At 38.0% G+C, this 23,221-nt stretch overlaps 1 protein-coding gene across 2 annotated transcripts; it reads left to right on the forward strand.

The window, feature by feature from the left end:
• The first annotated feature begins 8,221 nt into the window (after positions 1 to 8,221).
• On the forward strand, positions 8,222 to 16,594 carry LOC149801181 (uncharacterized). 2 transcript variants are annotated; one of them, XR_016420587.1, is made up of 2 exons: positions 8,222 to 15,220; positions 16,022 to 16,594. XR_016420587.1 is itself a non-coding variant. In XM_089955215.1 (2 exons), exon 2 carries the CDS (start codon positions 10,303 to 10,305, stop codon positions 14,617 to 14,619), a length of 4,317 nt encoding a protein of 1,438 aa, XP_089811341.1. In that variant the 5' UTR covers positions 8,222 to 8,604; positions 9,406 to 10,302; the 3' UTR covers positions 14,620 to 16,594. The 2 variants fall into 2 exon arrangements, 1 of the variants encoding a protein (XP_089811341.1); XM_089955215.1 differs by having other exon boundaries at positions 8,222 to 8,604; positions 9,406 to 16,594.
• The last annotated feature ends 6,627 nt before the right edge of the window (positions 16,595 to 23,221 follow it).

Consider the following 23,221-nt stretch of genomic DNA (forward strand, 5'->3'; position numbering starts at 1 on the left):
TATATCCAAACCCACTGTACAAGAACGACCAGTAATTATGGCCCTAGTAATATTGTCATAGGATTTTTATCGTTATTCACATCATCTATTGCAAACTTTACCTTAAAAAGTCAGCAAATGACACATTAGTTTGGACTTTGTTGAATGGCACACACCTTAATTCAACAAAGACATGTCTGCGTGTCTTTTGAGCCTCAAAGGAGAAATGAGATTTTGTTGGATTGATATTCCCTTCAACAATAGCCAAACTTGATTCCGCCAGTAAAAATAAATCAATATTATTTCTTGTGATTCATGTTTGTGCTGGCACGGTGGACGCGGGTAGATCATGCATTGTGTGTTCGCGCGTCAGCGCGATTACTTTCATATATGAGTTCTTTTATGTGTATATACGTGTTCTTCGTGGCCTGATTGGTATATTGCTGCGCCATAATGTTGATCGAGACATGTCAGATTCGAATAACACTCGTGGAAAAAATGATTTTCCTTACTGATTGGGGAGACAGACAAGCTTAGGTTGGCACACGAAATGAATGACAAATTTGACGATTACCGTCAGTGTTAATTATCGAAGAGATATGCATAATTGTTTGAGATGTAGTTAGGTCTGAAATAAACTCTGAAAAAATCTAAGGTGTTCTTTGGCACCCTAATGTTCATTTCGGGTCGCAAATTCACATGGCTTTACTTAACACTGATTGGGGGACGCCTGTTGATCGTAAGAAAAGACAGCAGCTTGTATAATCTCAAAAATATACTGTCTACAGCCCAACCTGAACGAGATACCTTCATCTTTTTGGTGAGAATATTGGGTATTTTCCAAGTTTGTGATAAATATCAAGTAATTTTAATGATACATACAATATATAAGATGTGCTCGCGGAGAGAATCACATTGAACTTCATGAAACCTAAGATTTACAATTTAGTGGTAATAAACGTCATCTGCAGTGGCCGTCGATCTCATAAAGAAAGATTTTGTAAAATTAAATAGCGTCGCTGCGATGGTAGGTACACATTGCTGAACCTGAAGGACCTGAAATTAAACATGGCAGAATCCAAAGTGGACGTAAAAGATCTACTTCTTCAAGCGCGCGTGGTCGAATGTGTACGTGTGGCTCTGTAGAAGCAATCCGAGCAGCGAAATGGCAAAGACGACAATGCCAACAACTAAAAGAACATGTCTCTGCTGAAATGGTCGGTCATGCACATGATATGAATACGCAGCACGAGCAGCGTGTCAAAGATTGTCTGGCCAAACAATTAACGAGCTAAAACAAACAAGTGTGACTATGAAGTGTTCGTTGACGACAATTAGCAAGTAAATTGTGCTACACTCTAGCACGTGTCATTCCTGTGATTATTTTACTACGATATCGTTTTTAAAATTATGTTCTTGTTTTTCAACGTGTTAAAATTATCCATCTCAGTCATGACACAATTAAGTTAATCTTCCGTTATGCTACTGTCATCCAACACGGTGAAGAAAAGTCCGAGTTTCCTATGACCCTTATCGTTCCATTTTTCATATGGATTATATGACCTCTGGTGTCATTGACATGTAGGTTGCGAGATTTGTGTGGTCACGTGACTCGGGAAGCAAACGACCAGATCCAGGTCAAATTTCAGCAACGATATACTTTCGTCTCGTCTGTCAACGGATTAAAGACATAATGAATGCTATGATCACAATTTCTGAGAAAATAAATCATGTTCCTATCGATTTCATGCAAGTAAATCTCGATGAAAGGTTTTCCAAGTTTGCTGGGCCGGCTAGTAAGCGGCTACCCAGTGCCGACACCAAAATGTTGTCGGCGAATTCCAACTTTTCAATAGGGAATGGACTCTGACCCTACACCCTAACATAAATAAAATGGGATGACAAGGGTCAGAGGAAACTCAGATTAGGTCGAAGATAGCTTAGTGGATAGAGATAAAATGCTCTCATCCGCGGTCCTGATTTTTATGGTTGCATCAATGTATGAACTCGAGTTGATCCTATTTTACTTTTTGCCGATACCGCACCGGGCAAGATGGAAACTGTGTTGGTCGTAATCCGGATGGCGCACCCACGATCGTCATCGGCATGACAATCTTGGTGACACTAAGGCCAATCATGACTTCAGCAGCTATACCACAGGCGGCGACGATATTTCCGTTTATGCATTTGTATATATGCAGCAGGTCTATGCGTTTTTTTTTGTGTGGTTTTTTTTTGTGTGTTTTTTTTTCTTTTCATTTCCTTGCGTAAATGCATTTCAGCAGCGTTCATTTTATCGCATCGGCATTCTTGTGCATCAAGTGTAGGCGTTCTCATTGTTGTAAATATCGTCGTGATAACAATTGCACATCATGGCGTTGGCGCCAAATATCGGGGGAATTTCCCAGTTTAACTCAACAAATCAATATCTGTTATGAGTAGGTATAATCCCAGGGGCAGAGGGGATGTAAATAATATCTCTTTTATGAAAATGTATTTCCGTTCCTTCAATAAGATATACTGTAGCAAAATTTCTGTAAGTGCTAACCCATCTAAAATGATCTTATGATAGATTATAATTCAACATGATAATCCGAAAATACCTGCCAACAACGTAGGTTGGTAACTTATCATAGTGGTATTAATTTTATCCGCTTGATACAGATGTTACAAATTAATGCTAGGGGCCCTAAAAAGATATATATATATATATACAGGGCTCGAATTTAAATTTAACACAAATTTCTTTGTAGCCAGAAGGACTAGTATACTGAGAAATTTACTAGTCCTGCCAAATCTTTACTTGTCCTGTCCACTAAACAATGTCACAGACTTGTATTGAGATTAACAACAATTTTATTTCATAAATAACATTATCATATGAAATGCAGAAGTACAGAAGTATAAATCCCGCTTCAAATCATCAATCAGTCAATTCACATTTCTTGTTTCTCAAGATAACCTGGATCTAATTCCAGAAAGGGATCCAGGTTCCTTTCTCGTCCTCTACCTGCACTCGGGGTCCATATGGGGTTTGTTCTGGTCTCCTTACCCGTCTCCGTAAAACACTGCAGTGCAGTGGTGATCACCTTCGGGATCCATTCTGCCTTTTCTACATTATCAGTTGCCAGGAACGATTATTTAATCTCTCCTCCTTTGCGATTTCTAATTCTCTTTGTGTTGCCCACAGCTTTCATGTACGTGTACCGATTCAATTTTAGAGTTCGAACAACCGGCAACAAAACTGGATGTTTTCTCTGTGTTTGTTTTTGCGAATTCCGTACACCAGTTAGACCGCATAACATTCTTTTCCTCATCATAATTCATCCATTCCTTCTCTTTTGTCCATGTCTTCTGAAACGTTTGATTATGCTTTTCCCTATCATAAGACTTATTCCTGTCTTTCATGTTATTTTCATTCAACTTTTGCTTTTTTTCCGGTGGCTAAACACTTTCTATAAAACGCCACATTTTGCCTGTTTTATAAGGAGGGAATTGTGCCTCGTGTTGAAATACGAAATGTTACAGTATAGCTGAAGCAAATTAGTTAAAGTGAGAAAAGGAATGGCACAGTGTCCTTTATATCAGAAAGTCAGAGCAAGAAACACATTTCAAAATACGTGCCTTTGCCCCAACTTCCCCTAAAATTAAATGGCCTCTCCCTAATAAAGAGTTGACTTTAGCGGATATTCTGCAGGATCAAAGCAGTGGCTATTGTAAACACTCTTATAAAACATTAGCATCAGAAGATAATGTTAGTTCCAGCTTGGAAAAGGTGTGTTCCCATTAAACAAATCCATCTGACTCGTCGCGACGTATTTAACAGCTCCAATTACTGTCTCATCATTAATAGCGTAAGTTTGGTAATTTTTCCTAATTAATCAGACCTCAATGTATTGGTGAAATTAATAAGGCGGAAAATTTTCAAATCTCAGATGCCCATGCTCAGAGATTTTAATTCCCAAGAAATATACGACATTCTGCTTGGAAATCTTCACGTGTATCCAATTATTTGTTCATTCTTGTAAGGGAAAAAAATATAAAAACTATTCTTTTCATCATAGAAAAAGTAGTTGTATGGAAAGGATGTGTCAATAAAGTAATCGTAAATAAATCGATCTAATTCTTATAATTATTTCGATGCAAATGTAAAATATGCAGTTTTCCGATTGTGACTGAGTGTTTGGCAAGCGAGCCAAAAAAAAAAAAAAAGAAAAAAAAAAGAAAATTACACAAACAAACATGCAAACTAATTTCTTTGAATAGTTTTTGCCGTGTTCGTTTGTGTGGTTTACCCATTTGTAGTTTGTCACTGTGGTCGATTGAATAAAGTGTGATACCACGTCATTTTTCATTTAATTCGTTATCAGACTAATTAGGATCAATTACCCAAGTCCCGTTGTTAATGACGGGACCATAATTGGCACTGTTAAGCGAAATACACAAAATCGGATGGCTTCTAACGCACATTTTCGAGGCATAAATTGACTTCATCTTTTCATGCTAATATTTTATGACTGTGTTTACAATGGTCATTGCTTTGGTTCTTCTGCTGAAGTCAAATCTTTATTTGGGAATGGCAAAATCCAAGCGCTGACTGTTTATAACCGAAACTTACTAGCCCATCGGACTATTAACAGTATGAAAGTTACTAGTCCGACCGGAAATCTACTAGCCTCGGGCTAGCGGACTACCGCTGATTTCGAGCCCTGTATATATATATATATATATATATATATATATATATATATATATATATATATATATATATATATATATATATATATATATATAGCGCATCTATATTGTATGATCCATATACACATCACAAGAATGATCAAATAAGGCACAGACGTGATGCATGATTAAAAGAGGAATGGTACAGAAGTCAGCAATCAGACTTTGCGTTGGCAATTCTACATATAATACATGGATATACGATTAATGCCGGCGCATTGTTTGTTATTGCTGTTTTTATTACTTTCTTAGCTACTCCCTGCTGCATCTACCCAAGAAAGGAAACCGGAAAAGGGTGCCTCTTAGTCCCTATGTTTGCGTGTTCTATCGTTCTTGCTGATCCAAACGTCATGTCCAGTGTTATGTATATCTACAACATTTGTAATTTTCATTCATTACTGTAAATTGTAGGCATTATCTTTAGCTGAACTTTGTGTACGTGTACAAGTTATCTGTTAAAGATATGAAGAGTGCAATATTGCGTAGATCTATACATATTTGCTTGCATAAATGTTTACAGTTACTACTAATAATAGTAGTAAACAGGTTAACAAGTTTGGAATTGTTTCCCACTGGACAGATCAGTCAAGTGATTTAAAAAAGAATTGATTTACTTCCCATAGGATAGGTTAGGTCATGTGGGTTATTTTAGAACGATGAAGATTTGCAAAGTGGCAGCAAAGTAGCAGCAAAATGCGTTTTCATCCCTTAAGCCTGTATATAAATTTAGGGACTGGAAAACATTTGCATTCTTATTTATTGTGTTCTTATTGTAAAATCAAGTATGAAGACTTATTTTATGTTGTATTTATATATTATTTGAGAGAAAATAGTTGTTTCGATTATTCGTTGGAATTAGAAAGTGCCTTTTGGAATAAAATATTGTTGTTGGGCTATTGTGAATTGTTCACTGGAGTTCTGGACAACGCCATTTTTATACTTCCGGACTGTTGACAAACCTGTACATTCGAGCATTTGAAATTTATTAAGAACATTTGATTCTTTTGTACCTGAATATTTTTTTAGGATCATTCTTGGTTCAATCCATAATGCTGAAAATTCCTTTTAAAGATTTATTTTTATTATCCGTATACGTTTTACAAAACGTGCTGGTTTTGTTGTTTCTCTATTACATACTTTATGAACGTAGAGTAGTAATAAAAAATTGGGTCGGGGCTATAATCGGATACGAATTTCAGAAATAGCTCAGAGAAATTAAAATTTGTGTTTGAAATTTAAACTCATTTTGTTTCGGAATTATTTTTCTTAGTGCCGGGTGTTTTGATTTCATATGGTCAATCCAACAGGTTTTCTCAAGAAATCAAGGATGGAGAGTTTTGTGTCCAATCCAATTCAGGAAAGGTTAACTGGTTAAAAAAGTGATAAGCTGTTGCAGCTTGCTATCCGTAATATTTGTTTGGAATTAAAACATATGTTCGATTCCAGTGATTTGAGTTTAATTAATCAACCTGTTTCTGGGTCTGAAAAGAAAATGAAAGAATTTAAATAAAAGCACGGGACTGAAATAGGGTTAAAAATCAACTTCAACCCATGACCAGCTTGTTAGTAGTATCTGTCCCAGACAGCGAAGATTTAAATGATACCGTGCAACCTTATTGTAGTGACTTTAGTTCAACCAGTCTTCGTAATTCAGAAATATTAACTAATCTGGAAAAGAAACTTCGGCATTGATGGCCACAGGAAAGGAATGATTTTAAGCAGCTAATATGTGAATATGGGCACTTTTTTCAGATGCTCCAAGTAGAACTTAATAGTTTGCCATTATGTTGAAATTATAGATACTATACTTGTAAAGCGACACTCTTACAGGATGAATCATCACATGCAAGAATGTTTATTACAGGAAATTGAATATTTGTTGGAGAATAATATTATTGAACCAGGCAGAAGTGAATGGAGTTCGCATTATATTGTTGTACCTAAAGCAGATAATTCTTTCCGTATATGCTTCGACTACAGAAAATGTGAATAGTGGCACCAAAACAGACTTTTTTCCAATACAAAAAATTTATGACTGTATTGACAAAATTCGCAATACAAAATGTCACCTATTAAAAGGGTTCTGTCAGATTACACGTCCAGGCAGAGCAAAAAAAGTTTAAGCTTATTCAATTCTAGATGGGCTCTACCAATACAAAATAATGCCATTTGGTATGTAAAGTTCCCCTCAATATTCCAGCTCTTAATGAATATGATAGCATCTAGTATAAAAAGGTTGTGATGCGTGCGTCGACGACGACAGCGACACATGGAAAGATCAACTAAAAACTATCTTCAAATTCTTATATATATATATATACAGAACTTGATGTTGCAAGAATACACCATAAACATTAAACAAATCAAGTGAAGAGACACATTTAATCGCATATGCACTTTCACGTGAATAGGAGTTCCATATTGCCTTATTTTGAATAGATATTTGTACACTCTTTATAGATCTTATAGTTCTTATTATATAATTTCATTATCAGTATCGTTTGTGCTTCTGATTAATATAGGAAAAATATTATCGCACAAATCTTTCTTTTGATTACGACGGAAGGTGTTATATATCTGTAATATTTGTAATTATTAGTCATGACTGTAAATTATTCATTAGATAAACTTCGTGAACGTGAATTGGTATATTTTAAGATATTCAAAGTGCAAGACTGCGTGTGATCAATTAATATGTACTTACTTACGTGTTAGAGTTATTAATAATAATATTAATGGTAAACATGTTGACAAGTTTGGGTGTGTTTCCTATTGGACTGGCCAGTCAAGTAGTTTCTGAGAAGAATTAAGTTATTTCCCATTGGATGGGCTAGATGATGTGGGTGGTTTTACGATGTTGTAGATTTGCAAAGTATCACATAACAAGTAGCATATAATGCTTTTTCACCCTGTACGCCTGCATATAAGTAGCTAAGATTGGACAAATGTTTCATATTTATGTCTTGTGTTCTTGTATTAATATATTAATTGAAATATTTGTTTTTGATTATTCTTTGGAATGGGAAAGTGCTAATTGGACTAAAATATATTGTTCTGTGACTATTGCGAATTAATCAAAGGAGTTAACGACAACTCCAATTTGATACATCAGGACTGGTGGCAAACCGGTACATTCGAGGATTTGAATTTATTAGGAACATTGTATTCTTTTGTACGTAAATAGAACATCTTAGTATCATTCTGGATTCAATTCATAAAACTCAAAGTTCCTCTTAAAGTGTCATTCTTTTAACTTTAATAATAAAATTGTTTGTAAAACTATAGAAAAAACCTTGTTAGTTTCGCTTCTTTCTGTTACTTAGTTTATGATCGTAGATTCCTAACATCAGCTTCATATCGCGCTATGCTTGAAATAAGGCAATGTTCCCAATAATCGCCCCAGGTTTTGTCCTTTAATTACCCCATTTGTGATGTTTTACCCCAACCCCTTGTATTATACATGTATTTATAAGTCTGTAAGTGGAGCCAGGTAAGCTTTGTTTTTCCAAGTACCTAAGTTGGCTAATCCTCTTACGTAACCCAGTCTTTGTTTGAGCTCTTGAGCGGAAATCTGGCGGGAATCTTTGTACATGGGAACACGTGACGTAGACAACTTCAAAGAGCCGGAAGCCGACAATGGTAGGCTGGACAGTACATGGGGACACACAGACTGACATTTTATGATTGACAGTTCGATCAAATGACCAGAGTCCGTCGCCATCCAATCGGGATGCGTTGTAGGTGGGACTTGATTCGAGAAACTGGCATAAGACTTGTACAAGCCTGAAATTCGTCAGTTGGTGTTTAAGAGTCGCAGTGACACACACTCCGTTAGCCATTCGTAAAAATTGGCGGAATTTAGGAAATTCATGAAATAGCTTCGATCAGGTAAGTTTGATGTTACGTTGATTCTGCTTGATACGACTGCTGTTAATTGAAGAGAATTTGTCGTATGTATACATTTTACTTGTATTGAAGTATGAATAGTTAATTATGACCTTAATATTTTGCATTTTTTTCATGACTTTAGCTAGTACCTTTGTTTACGATTGATTACGATGTTGATTCGTTGCATCATTATTCATAATGTTACTATGTACACCTTATTTGTGAGGCGAAAATGTTCTCTTCTTTCGCTAGTAATATGTGTGCATATTATTTCGTGGATTATTACGTTTACGCCCTTTTGAAAGGACGATTTGTATTTGTGAAGAATTGTATTGCTCGCTAGCCGCTATAAGAATTAATATTGTAATTCTTTGCGTAGTTATATTTTGGTAGACAAGAAATTTGTTTACGTAATGATAGATTTTGCCATTGAGTAACGGATTGCCGTTTATCACCATTTGAATGTGAATATTGTGGATTTGGTACGCTTGTGTAGGAAATATATATAAATATATATAAATATATAGATAGTCATATTGCTAATCGTAGTAATATTTTAGTACAATCATATTTGAAATATTTTGTATGTATATACTGATAGGGCTCAGTATGTAGATATTTGAATCCTTTGTGTGATTGTGTTATGGCGCCATTTTTGTAAGCGGCGGAAGTGTATGGGAATTTCGATGTGTGCGCATGCGCGACCCAAATGTCCCGCCTTACACTGATGGTTCAGTTCAGTGACGTAGTGTGAGGGAAGATTTTTATAACCCTATGCTAATGCATTATACCTTTCAACAGGAAGCTTTCGGGGGACGAAAGAATTTCAGAGAATTTCGGGGGACGAGAGAAGTTCAGAGAATTTCGGGTGACGGTGAGAGATACCGAGTGAATTTCGGGTGACCTCAAGGGATACCGTCAAGGGTTCCGGATACTAGAAGAGGAACCGGAAGTCAAGATAACGGAAGGAACAAGGATTATAGAAGAGGAAGCGGAAGTGGAGATCACGAAAGGAGAGAAAGACAAGGGAACGAAGAGATTTAGATGAGTAGCACTCAAGAAGGGAAAAATCTCCTCACACTGTGAACTCAAATGATGATCAAAGGGATCATTGGGTGAAAGAGAGACATTGATTACTTTAAATTCTTTTAAATTTCATTTATTAAATTGTTATTGTTTAAATTTCATCTTTGTATTTCTTTTAATTTAACTGTCGGCATTGCTGACTGGGGGCTCGTAGCCATAAATATATTTAGTCAATAAATAATATAGTGTCCAGAATTAACCTTCTGAATAAGGACCAGGGGAACTTCTCATAATTCGTTAAAGTCTATAAGAAGAACCCCACCCCTAGACAACCACTACACCCCCACAGTGGGCGCTTCGTCCGGGATATGAATTAGACATATATATTATTTTGGGACTTAAAGTTATTGGTAGAAGTATTAGTGAACAGTGTGAGATATTTTCCATTCTTTGTATTTGAAATTTTGTGATTTTCTCATCTTGTATTTTTATTGTCATATGTGCAGGCTTTGTAGATCTTCCATTCATAGCAGTACGTGTGAAGCAGATATCGAACAAATATCTTACCTGAACGAAACTAGTTGTTGTCGACAGGTAAGTATTTAAACTGGTATTACAAATATCTGTATATTGTTTGAATTTTGAGACAAGGTATCACTTTACATTAGTATAATGGCTACCGAACGACAAATGATAAAGGAATACCGCGCCATGGGGTCGGAAGATCTTGGATACGAGGGAGATCGCCTGGCAACCTTTATAGAAGAAAGGATCAAGGAATGGAAGGCTGAAAAAGCAGCGGAAAGAGAAGCCCAGAGAGAACTAGCCAAGATAGCAGCGGACCAAGAGTTAGCCAAGATAGCAGCGGACCGAGACGCCCAGAAAGAGCTGGAGCTAGCCAGACTCGCTCACACTCTGGAGATGGAAAAGGTCAGAGTTGAAGCTAGGACCAACGGACGGGACGACGCCAGTACAAGCTCTGGAACAACCGGCCGACCTTTCATCGACCACCGGATAGTCCAGATCAACATGTCACGCTTCAATGATAGGGAGGAGGCTATTGACGATTTTCTCGTCCAGTTTGAGAAACTCGCACGCGCTCATCAGGTCCCTGAACAGCACTGGGCCATTAATGTCTCAGCCTTTTTGCAAGGTGCAGCTCGGGAAGTCTACCACGGCTTAACTGCAGAAGAGGCTGATGACTACACTGCCCTCAAGAAGGCGCTTCTCTGCCATTACCGGCTGACCGCCGAGACTTACCGGAAACTTTTCCGGGACTCGGTGAAAAAGGTAACAGAGACCCACTCTCAATTCCACAACCGTGTTCGAGGTTTATTTGAGAAGTGGATGAAAATGGCCGAAGTCGAACGCACGTACGAAGGGCTACGCGAGGTAATACTCAAGGAACATGTCCTGGGTACTTACCGTCGCGAGTTGACAGTTTTCTTAGCAGAAAGAGAACACCGGACGCTCGAAGAGATCGCTAACATGGCGGAGCGATACGAGCAGGCGCACTCGAAGAGTGGAGGTTCCGGGGTTGCTGACCGACCCCGACCCTCTGAGTCGCGTCGTATGGGGGAGGTTGAGCCGGCTGTCCGTAACCTTCAGGGCGACGGGAAGGTCGGAGGGGCACCTACAGGTAGGGCTGCCGCCTATCGACCTGGACAGGCCTCACCCACGAAACCAGGACTTGCAAGTCGGCGAGGGCCGCCGACATGTTTTAATTGCAAGCGCCTGGGGCATTTTGCCAGGGACTGTCCCAAGGGCAGGCAGACCCAGGTGAATGTCGTAGCTAAGAAGGAATGTGTGCCGGAAGCGAGTCGCAACCCAGCCAACCTTGCGGCCGCAACTGTCAATGGTGAAGGCGCCACCATCTTGTATGACACTGGGTGCAGCGTCCCCGCGCTTGTCGACAAGAAATATGTCAAGCCGGAGGACTATACAGGGGAGGTAATAGAAGTTCAGTACGCGAACTGCGCGCGTGACTCATTACCAGTAGCTGTCATTGACCTCGATTCACCATACGTGAAGGGGAAAATTGAAGCTGCTTGCTTGGAGGGGCTATCACATGACGTCATATTGGGTTGCCGTTATGTGTTACCCCAGCCGAACCCCGAAACCTGCACACCTATGCCAGTGAGTGCTGTTGAAACCAGGGCCATGAGTCGACAGCCGAAACAAAAGCCAATCCAAGTTACATCGACACCGGTTAGTAATGTTATTCCAGCGGAGTTAAGGAAGCTGCAACAGGAGGACGCAACTCTGGCGCAGTTGCACAAACACGCAGAAGCGGGAACAGAAAGGGAAACTCCGAACGGCGCGGTGAAGTTTGTCTACAAGAAGGGAATCTTGTATCGCCACGCCAGGAAACACAACGAACACTTCAAGCAAGTCGTCGTGCCAAAGGAAAAGCGTTGCGAAGTACTGAAACTTGCACACGAGAGTCTCATGGGTGGACACATGGGAATTGCTAAGACGCGTGACCGTCTTGTAAAAGAGTTTTACTGGCCAGGGGTCCAGGGAGACGTAAAACGGTTCTGTCTCTCCTGTGACAAATGCCAGAGAATGGCACCGAAAACGGATCAGCGACCCATCCCTTTGGGGAGTACGCCCCTTATCGATGAACCATTTAGACGTGTTGCCATGGATTTAATCGGACCGATAAAACCCGCGTCTGCGCACGGAAATCGATATATTTTAACGGTTGTCGATTATGCTACACGCTATCCGGAGGCCGTTGCGTTGCGTAACATTGACACGGAAACCGTCGCGGAAGCTCTGTTTGCGATCTGGTCAAGAGTCGGAGTGCCCGACGAGATCTTGACCGATCAAGGAACACAATTTATGAGTCGTGTGATGGCGGAGGTGAATCGTCTCATGTCGATTAAACACCTCACGACTACACCGTATCACCCCCAATGTAACGGATTGGTCGAACGGTTTAATGGGACCTTGAAAAACACGCTCAAGAAATTGTACGAAGGCCGCCCCAAGGATTGGGACCGGTATATTCCGGCCATGCTTTTTGCATACCGGGAAGTACCGCAAGCGAGTTTGGGGTTCTCTCCCTTTGAACTCTTGTACGGGAGAACCGTACGCGGCCCAATCGCCGTACTGAGACAGCTGTGGACAGACGACCACGCTGTAGAGGAAGTACGCACTACCTACCAGTACGTCGCGGACTTGCGCAACAAACTGGAAGAGGTTTGTTCTCTCACGCAAGAAAATCTCAAACGAGCTAAGGCGCAACAGGCGAAAAATTACAATAAGCGCGCAAAACCACGTCAGTTTGAGGTAGAGGACAAAGTGTTGTTGTTGTTGCCCCAGGAACACAACAAGTTGCAAGTTTCCTGGAGGGGTCCATACGTCGTCACCAAGAAGGTCGGAGGTCAAACCTACCGGATACAGCTACCGACGAAAGAGAAATTGTACCATGCCAATTTGCTCAAGAGGTACCGGGAAAGGGAGACCGCCAGCGATTTTGTTGTCGCAGCGATAGTCACCGAGGATATCGAAGGCGATACGGAAGGTGCTAACACTGTCCCGAGCTGTCCATTAACGAGGGCCGAGACTCCGTCGGACGTGGAGTGTGACCCCATGTTAACTGAAGGGCAGCGGAAGGAGATAGAGACCTTGCTGGCCGGATATTCCGACGTGCTAACAGAAAAACCCGGGAGGACGACGCTTGTCGAGTTCGGGTTAAAGATGGTGGACGACCGACCAGTTCAGCGTAAACCCTACTCCTTGCCCCACGCGAAACGACAAGTTGTAAGGGAAGAAATCGAGCAGATGATTGCTCTGGGAGTAATCGAACCTGCCAACTCTCCGTACAGCTCACCAGTAGTCTTAGTGCAGAAGAAGGACGGCACCCATCGGTTCTGCGTCGACTACCGGAAGCTGAATCAGGTGACAGAATTTCAAGTTGAAATGCTACCTGACCCCGAACATATCTTCGCTTCGGTCTCGAAAGCGAAATATTTTTCCAAACTGGATTTGTCCAAGGGGTATTGGCAAATTCCGGTAAGGAAAGAAGACCGACCGAAGCTTGCTTTTGCTACTACCGACGGGACATACCAATGGTTGGTGATGCCGTTCGGGGTACAAAACGCGCCCAGCGTCTTTACCAGAATGATGCGGAAGTTGTTGGAGCCCTTGCGCGATAGGGGTGTCCACAACTTCATGGATGACCTCTTGTTAGCTACAGAGACATGGGGTGAACACCTCGCTCTGTTAGCTGACGTTTTGGAGCGGCTACGTCAGGAGGGCTTGACAGCCCGCCCTTCCAAATGTCACCTTGGTTTCAGGACATTAGACTATTTAGGACATACCCTGAGCCAAGGCACGCTGTCTCCAGAGAAGTCGAAGGTGGAGCAGTTGAGAAACGCCGCACGCTCCACCACGAAAACGGAAGTGAGGTCATTCCTGGGACTGGCCGGATATTACCGGAGGTATGTCGCTAATTTCAGCGCGATTGCGGGCCCGTTGTCTGACCTAACCAAGAAACGGACCCCGAGTAAGTTCGTTTGGACAGATGCGTGTGAACACGCATTCCAAACGCTAAAGGATAGACTTACATCCGACGCAGTTGTTCGTCTACCGGACTTGGATAAAGAATTCGTTCTGCGCACCGATGCATGCGACACGGGACTGGGATCAGTACTGCTCCAGGAGCATGACAAGACGCTTTTTCCTGTCGCATACGGCAGCCGGAAGTTGTCTGCTGCCGAGAAGAATTACTCAGTATCGGAGAGGGAATGTCTCGGAATCGTGTTCGGCATATCACGGTTCGAGCGATACCTATATGGACGTAAGTTCATATTGGAGACCGACCACCAACCACTCGCCTATCTGGCGCAGGCAAAGTTGTCCAATGGTCGATTGATGCGATGGTCGCTGTTTTTACAGCAGTACCAGATGCAGATCAGATACGTGAAAGGATCTGAAAACGTAGGCGCAGATTTCATGAGTAGAAGCGCCGAAATGATATAGATCATTTGTTATATTTTCGTGTTCATACTCAGTTTAGCATTTAGTTCATTTTGCTGATTTTGTTCTTTATATCGTGTAACACTTTTGCTTTTTTAGTTTGAGTGAATAAAATCCTGATTTTATTCTCAAGCGTGGGGGGATGTGATGTTTTACCCCAACCCCTTGTATTATACATGTATTTATAAGTCTGTAAGTGGAGCCAGGTAAGCTTTGTTTTTCCAAGTACCTAAGTTGGCTAATCCTCTTACGTAACCCAGTCTTTGTTTGAGCTCTTGAGCGGAAATCTGGCGGGAATCTTTGTACATGGGAACACGTGACGTAGACAACTTCAAAGAGCCGGAAGCCGACAATGGTAGGCTGGACAGTACATGGGGACACACAGACTGACATTTTATGATTGACAGTTCGATCAAATGACCAGAGTCCGTCGCCATCCAATCGGGATGCGTTGTAGGTGGGACTTGATTCGAGAAACTGGCATAAGACTTGTACAAGCCTGAAATTCGTCAGTTGGTGTTTAAGAGTCGCAGTGACACACACTCCGTTAGCCATTCGTAAAAATTGGCGGAATTTAGGAAATTCATGAAATAGCTTCGATCAGGTAAGTTTGATGTTACGTTGATTCTGCTTGATACGACTGCTGTTAATTGAAGAGAATTTGTCGTATGTATACATTTTACTTGTATTGAAGTATGAATAGTTAATTATGACCTTAATATTTTGCATTTTTTTCATGACTTTAGCTAGTACCTTTGTTTACGATTGATTACGATGTTGATTCGTTGCATCATTATTCATAATGTTACTATGTACACCTTATTTGTGAGGCGAAAATGTTCTCTTCTTTCGCTAGTAATATGTGTGCATATTATTTCGTGGATTATTACGTTTACGCCCTTTTGAAAGGACGATTTGTATTTGTGAAGAATTGTATTGCTCGCTAGCCGCTATAAGAATTAATATTGTAATTCTTTGCGTAGTTATATTTTGGTAGACAAGAAATTTGTTTACGTAATGATAGATTTTGCCATTGAGTAACGGATTGCCGTTTATCACCATTTGAATGTGAATATTGTGGATTTGGTACGCTTGTGTAGGAAATATATATAAATATATATAAATATATAGATAGTCATATTGCTAATCGTAGTAATATTTTAGTACAATCATATTTGAAATATTTTGTATGTATATACTGATAGGGCTCAGTATGTAGATATTTGAATCCTTTGTGTGATTGTGTTATGGCGCCATTTTTGTAAGCGGCGGAAGTGTATGGGAATTTCGATGTGTGCGCATGCGCGACCCAAATGTCCCGCCTTACACTGATGGTTCAGTTCAGTGACGTAGTGTGAGGGAAGATTTTTATAACCCTATGCTAATGCATTATACCTTTCAACAGGAAGCTTTCGGGGGACGAAAGAATTTCAGAGAATTTCGGGGGACGAGAGAAGTTCAGAGAATTTCGGGTGACGGTGAGAGATACCGAGTGAATTTCGGGTGACCTCAAGGGATACCGTCAAGGGTTCCGGATACTAGAAGAGGAACCGGAAGTCAAGATAACGGAAGGAACAAGGATTATAGAAGAGGAAGCGGAAGTGGAGATCACGAAAGGAGAGAAAGACAAGGGAACGAAGAGATTTAGATGAGTAGCACTCAAGAAGGGAAAAATCTCCTCACACTGTGAACTCAAATGATGATCAAAGGGATCATTGGGTGAAAGAGAGACATTGATTACTTTAAATTCTTTTAAATTTCATTTATTAAATTGTTATTGTTTAAATTTCATCTTTGTATTTCTTTTAATTTAACTGTCGGCATTGCTGACTGGGGGCTCGTAGCCATAAATATATTTAGTCAATAAATAATATAGTGTCCAGAATTAACCTTCTGAATAAGGACCAGGGGAACTTCTCATAATTCGTTAAAGTCTATAAGAAGAACCCCACCCCTAGACAACCAGGACACCCCCACACCATTTACAATTAGTTTTACATTTTCAATAAACCCTTGATTTGTCATAAGGTTTCCTTAAGGTAATATATACCCGACAGCAGACAGGTAAGTATTCTAGTTTACTCATTGAAACCATTGCCATCGTTGTCCAGAACAGTATCTACATGAATATTTCGTTTGCATGGAGTCACACCAGTCCATTTAAAATTGTCTTTACCTTCTTTTCTTAAAATGCTTGCGACAATTGCAGATGCATGAATATGCACGTGTGGGATTTACGTGTTTATAAGACATCAACTTTTACTTAAAAAATGTTCTGATGGAAAAATAAACTTTTCATTGTTTTGTATGAACTTTCCCACGATATTCTTTTGTTTCAAGAATACAGCTGTACCATTTAGTATTCGTATGTACATAACACTAACGCTGAGTTTATTCTCGGTTTATTTCGGATTATTTTTAATGGGGTTTAAACAGAGCGATGAACACTGTATAGTGATTACCTGGGTTTTTCGAATTTACCAATTTAGGCACTGGTTTGCGGTAATTTTCTCTTTTGCAATAACTTTGGTAACATTTACAGTAGCATGGTTATATTTAGTACCTTTTCGCCATAGTAAGGTTCAGATTTTCCCTGTGTTCATCAGACATCATATTGTCAACAATAACTTCTAATTCTGATATTCGTATCTCAGATTTTTCGAGCTTGTTCTTTGCAGAATTCAGTAATAACAGCTTTCTGACTTAACAACTGCTTTTTATGGTTTTTCTCCAATTCTATTACCTTTCGCAATAAGAACTCTATCACATTTTCTTTGTCCTAAATGGTTGGCTCGGCTTGGATTACCCTAACACATACTATCAAAGTAATAACCTTCATTGTATCGTTTCTCATTATTGTACCCTTGGACTGACTCAGTTCATACTGTAAACGCGTGCTCTCTTGGACTGAAATGTCACAATCAATGTCGTATATAGTTATTATGCCCTTGGTTGGACTGAATCCACACTGAATACGTGAACTATCTTAGGTGCAAAGATAAATCGTCTTGACTTCGATGTCACAGTCTATGTCAAATATAGCTCGTAAATGACAGACAGTCAATCATCTGTTAATAATCACATTTATATGTTATTCATATATATATATATATATATATATATATATATATATATATATATATATATATATATATATATATATATATATATACTGTATGCATGAATACATTGATTTTATCGGAAAGCAAGATGAAACTACTTGCTCCCAACACGAGACTATGCTGTAAAACGGCACTGTGCCGAACATTACCAGTTAAATATCGTGAAAGAACTTGCACTTCCAGGACCTGATAAATTTGTGAAAGATTTCATACTTTGTGTAAACGATTGCACTACAAAGAGCATTTCTTAGTAGTAATCAACGACGACATCATGTTCTAGTAATCACTTTTGTGTATGAGCATCATCCTTCTCCCTACCAAATACAAAAACAATTTACAAACACCATGACACATTTATGCACCAAATGACCCGACTTTCCATCTTTCTGTTCCTTATAAAAGATCACAAAACACATCAACTGTACTGTTCTTTGTGGATGGTATGGATAATGATAACTTTTGGAATGAAGGGGAAAGTAGATATGTTGCGAAAACTACCATTCTCCGCATTTAAAAAGAAACACAGTTTGCTTGATTTATATTTCCCTGCTAAAACTTATGCTCAGGCCCACACGCCACAACTTTTATATACATTTTATAAAACAACGGAAACGTTAAACTCAAATAACTCAACAATAAGCAGTAAGCATCACATTTCACAAATTAGAAAAACTACAAGAGAGAACGAAGGAAGAAAAGTAGCATCTAGCTCTGTATCGCTATATTGCATAGCTTATATTTCCTTTTATGTCCTGTAATTTAGTAGAAATAAGCTTTGTAAATAAAAATACAACTAAATATAAACCTTACAGAAAACAAACTGATGTCTGAGATACATAAAAGCCAGATTGAAGGTTATACCTTATTCTGTTTTTGAAAAGAAATGAGCAAAGCATCACCGATGCCGTATGCCATGTTATTTTAAATGCACAACGTTATACATTACTAAGGTATACATTTAAACTAAGTAAAAAACAATAAAATAAAAAGAGATACTAGAATGTAAAGAAACAAAAAACAAATAAGAAAAACCAAACAATGCTTTTACACTTCTGCCTACCGAGCAAAGCTACCGAAACAATGTCAAGGCCATATATCGCTCTTTTTATAGTAGCTAATTTATAATTCAATCAGCAACTTCCAACATTAAAAAGCCGATTGTAAGGAAAATTATCCAAATTTGTTTTTGTACTTACGCTCTTAAGCTTTAAAGTGACCAAGCACCATAATTTATCCAATTCTGGAAAACAATTCCTGCTAAAAACAACACATTTAAATCAAATAACTATGAAACCTTAACATCCTAACACGATCGTCCAAATCTGTGGTGACACGTTCTAATTTTGTACTCGGTAAGTGAGTATAACTCCTGCATTCAGCAAACAGTATTTTCCAAATCCAACGATGAAAGCAACAAAATTTAAATAGCCTCTAATTCCGATACTCGTCTCTCAGTTTGTTAGAGATTGTTCTTTTGCATATTTCGATTCTAATAGCATGTTGCTTTGATAAATACTATATTCTTGTTTGTTCGTCTCTAATTCTGCTACTTTTTGCAATAAGAATTCAATCATGGTGTCTTGCTCACAATGAATTCTCTGAAATGGGACTACAGTAATGCAGACTAATAAAGTTCTAATCCTCCTTGTATCCTCTCTTGCTATTATACCTTTTGTGTAACTAAATTCACGCTGAGATGTTTAGGTGCAAGGATAACTTGTCTTAACTTCAGTGTCACGATCTAGGTCTTATATAGTTACTATAACCTTGTTTTAACTGAATGCGTACTGAAAACGTGTGTTATCTCTGACACATCTAATGTGCAAAGAAAACACCTCGTGACTTCAATGTCATGCATAGTTTGTAAATGGCAGAGACAGTCATACATCGGTAGATAAGCACATTCATGCGTAGACAAGTACACATATCCTTATCCTACTCGTGGCTCAGTTGCGTGTCGTTTTCGCAAGAATCCGCTCAATGAATTATTTACAACAATTGAAAATATTATGGTCATCCTATATTCCAACCCGGACCTCGTAGTAAAATTGCACAGTGCTGTATTTTGATCTTGAAAGTCCTATCCTGTTCCATTGTTGTGGAGAGTTTCAAGGAATTCATTTTCCAGGCTCTGTATTTGACGCTAAGGATTAGGTCAAGTGTTCAGGCACACACAAACACACATACAAATATATGTCACATTCACAAAAAATAATGAACATTTGCTAAAATAAAGGTGATATTTATCATTGATATATGGATAATACTATTGAGAGAGAGAGAGAGAGAGAGAGAGAGGAAATATAAGCTGCCGATAGAGAGGATGAAGCGCAGAGCAAATACACACACAAAGAAACACACACATATATGTTTGTGTGTATATATATATATATATATATATATATATATATATATATATATATATATATATATATATATATATATATATATATATATATATATATATAGAGAGAGAGAGAGAGAGAGAGAGAGAGAGAGAGAGAGAGAGAAAGGGGGGCCAGAGGCCTTTGCCGCCCACTGCAATCTTACCCTTGTCTGCGTGTGTTCGAGTCTCTCGCTCAATAGGGAAAAATACTCACAAAATCAAACTGTAGTTTTTAAAGTTTTTAAAGTTTTACCGAAGGAAGTGGAAATAAGAATTGACGCATAAAGTCAAGGAATGTAAACAACGTATGGACGTGTATATATTCACGATGCGATGCGAAGTGGAAGCAAATCGGCACATTTGATTGTTCTATTTATTTTAAACATATTTCAATAACCTGATGAATAATGTGCACCAAATCTTTCATGAAAAACACTTCAAAGAATTATATGTGGATATAACAACGTATGTGTTTAAATCATTTATCATTTTAATAATAGAAAAGTTGATAACTCTGAAGTTTGCTAAATGACAACACATATTTGTCTTGCTCATTTTAATAAAATTCACCAGGATCCATCGTTATTGATATTTATTGTTCCAAACAGATAATAAATATTTAGAGAAACACATTACCTTTCGGTTTGTTGTTTTTGCCTTGATTATTCATCTAAACATATTTCCTACCGAAAAACCATAAATACCAAAATACTGATCCCATTATGTCTCCGCAGCAACAGTATCCGAAATCAATAACAAAAAGTCGACTGAAAATGTATGCTAGTAAGTTTGCTTGCATTCTAAAAGTATTTTTCCCTTGAAAAAAGAGGTGACATTAGAATAATAAGTTCAACCCTTCCATTATCAATGTTCTCTTCTACCTTAAAAAGGCATTGATAATGGTTATCGAGACATCACTTTTTGTTTTACATAAAATATGTCAGTATGGTCCAGATTTATTAGGGTATTGATACTTTTCTCTATTCAAATGTCAGAATATAATAAACAAATATCAATATTTCTTGACAAGGGTAAAATGAAATAAAACAAATTTCATCATTGTGTAAAAATATGAAAGATCAGTTCTCTTTAGGTTACATTGTTTATCAATTTGGAGCCACGCCTCAAAAGAATAAAAATTATATTAGAAATATAGTTTACGGGTGATGGCTAACCATGAAGGATTGAAATAAACATGATATTCGCTGATTAGTTTTAAAACATTATGTACGTAAATTTATACACATATACACATAAGTTAAACATTCACGAAGAAGAACAATAAGAAGAAGAAGAACAAAAACACTAGTCAATTATCAGAAACACTAGTCAATTATCAGAGACAATATAGAACGTTAACAAAAAAGCCAAACAATAAAATTTACATAAATATAACACAGGGATTTGAATATTAAGATATTCAGAAAGAGAGAGTTAAAATAGCTAGCATTGACGACTCTATTTTAGTAAGCAATTAGCGCAACGAATGAATAAATGACTTTAGTTTGTATGAATGGAGAGAAAGGTTAATGAAAAGAACCTTCACCTTTCATATTTGCTTTAAATTGTAAAGAGACTGTCGCAATGCACGTTTTCTCCGGAAATACTGTTTTTCTAATAAACCGTAATTGATATCGATCCTTTAAGCAACGATTTATCGTTTTTTTCTCCACGTTATATGTGACGTTTATTATATACAGGAGTGGCATTATTGTTGCTGCATGCTAATTTTTATTTAATATTCTAGGGTCAAAGTGAAAATATAATTCTGGAACCTCTACGCTCCGATTCTCATTTAATTTATATCAATACCTTTTGATGAACGTGAACGTTGGATTTAACGTTCAGAGGTTTTCCGGGGTCCGGGAAGCAAACAACATATTTGTAGGAAAGGTAGATTAGCATTTTTTTTCTCGGTTCTATACAACTTGAATGTTTCTCTTCTCTAATAATAATATAATAAGAATGATAATAACAATAATAATAATATTTATCACTTTGATTATGAAACTTCAAAAAAGTCCATAAGAACACAACCATTATATACAACATAAAATTCGTAGATAAACTGGATAAGGTGTACAGCTTTCAAGATGGGGATACAAGGCGGGTGAGTTATTTCGACTCAGGTCACTGTTATCACTTCCAAACGTTTGTAAAATTTCTATAATTTTTCTTTTAAAATGGTTAGTTATTTAAAAATCATATATCAATTTTTATTTAATGTTTTAATTTTGTTCTGAAGTATTTGGTAACCAGGATGTATGTAGTTTTGGACTGACAAACACTCTCAGACACACACACACACACACACACACACACACACACACACACACACACACATTACTATGTAGTTATAACTTCACGTGGTTTTCTTGGTAAAGTTAGAAATTTATCAGGTTCTCCATATACTATGCTACGTTCGTACTTCATCATAAGCGCATTGTTCTCCATACTGTTTGATATTTAATATAATTATGAGTGAGATCATTTGTTATCAGCATATTTCACTCTGAAAGGTTGCAAGTTTGATTAATTGGTAGATTGGAGCGAAATGAAATATAATGGTCCTAAACAGCTGATCCTCGAAAACACATACGTGAACGATTCGTTGTTACTTTCTGTTTTCCTTGTCTACTTAGTATTAGGCTAAAACCACTGCAGATAAAATATGAAATAACATCACTTATACCACTCGGCAAGTGGAATTGGAACTATTTAAACTGAGTGTTATATAGTTGTCAGAAAATTATTAAATGAACGTTAAATTATTTAACAACAATAAAAAAATTATATTCACTTTAGAAAATTACTATGGTAAATTAATATATCATGACATAAATAATAATTATACGTGCCAATATTTTTTAAAAGTACTATTATGGGCATATGAGATAGATTACCTGAATATTTCATAAATTCATCGTATACATTAGATGGTAGATTATATTAATGTTTCGAAGGGACCTGCTAACTAGGTTGTATTAGTCCAAAAGCTACGGCTGGGACATGCACAATTGTCCAAAAATAAATTTCATGACAGTGGCTGTATTTAAATCATGGACCATGCAACTGAAGTTAGAATTTCATTACTGAC

Source organism: Sinohyriopsis cumingii, chromosome 4, assembly GCF_028554795.1.
Source record: "Sinohyriopsis cumingii isolate HCF-2022 chromosome 4, ASM2855479v2, whole genome shotgun sequence".
Classification (NCBI taxonomy): domain Eukaryota; kingdom Metazoa; phylum Mollusca; class Bivalvia; order Unionida; family Unionidae; genus Sinohyriopsis; species Sinohyriopsis cumingii.

Coding starts and splice junctions, on each gene's coding strand:
- LOC149801181 (XM_089955215.1), top strand. CDS start 10,303: ATGGCTACCGAACGACAAATGATAAAGGAATACCGCGCCATGGGGTCG.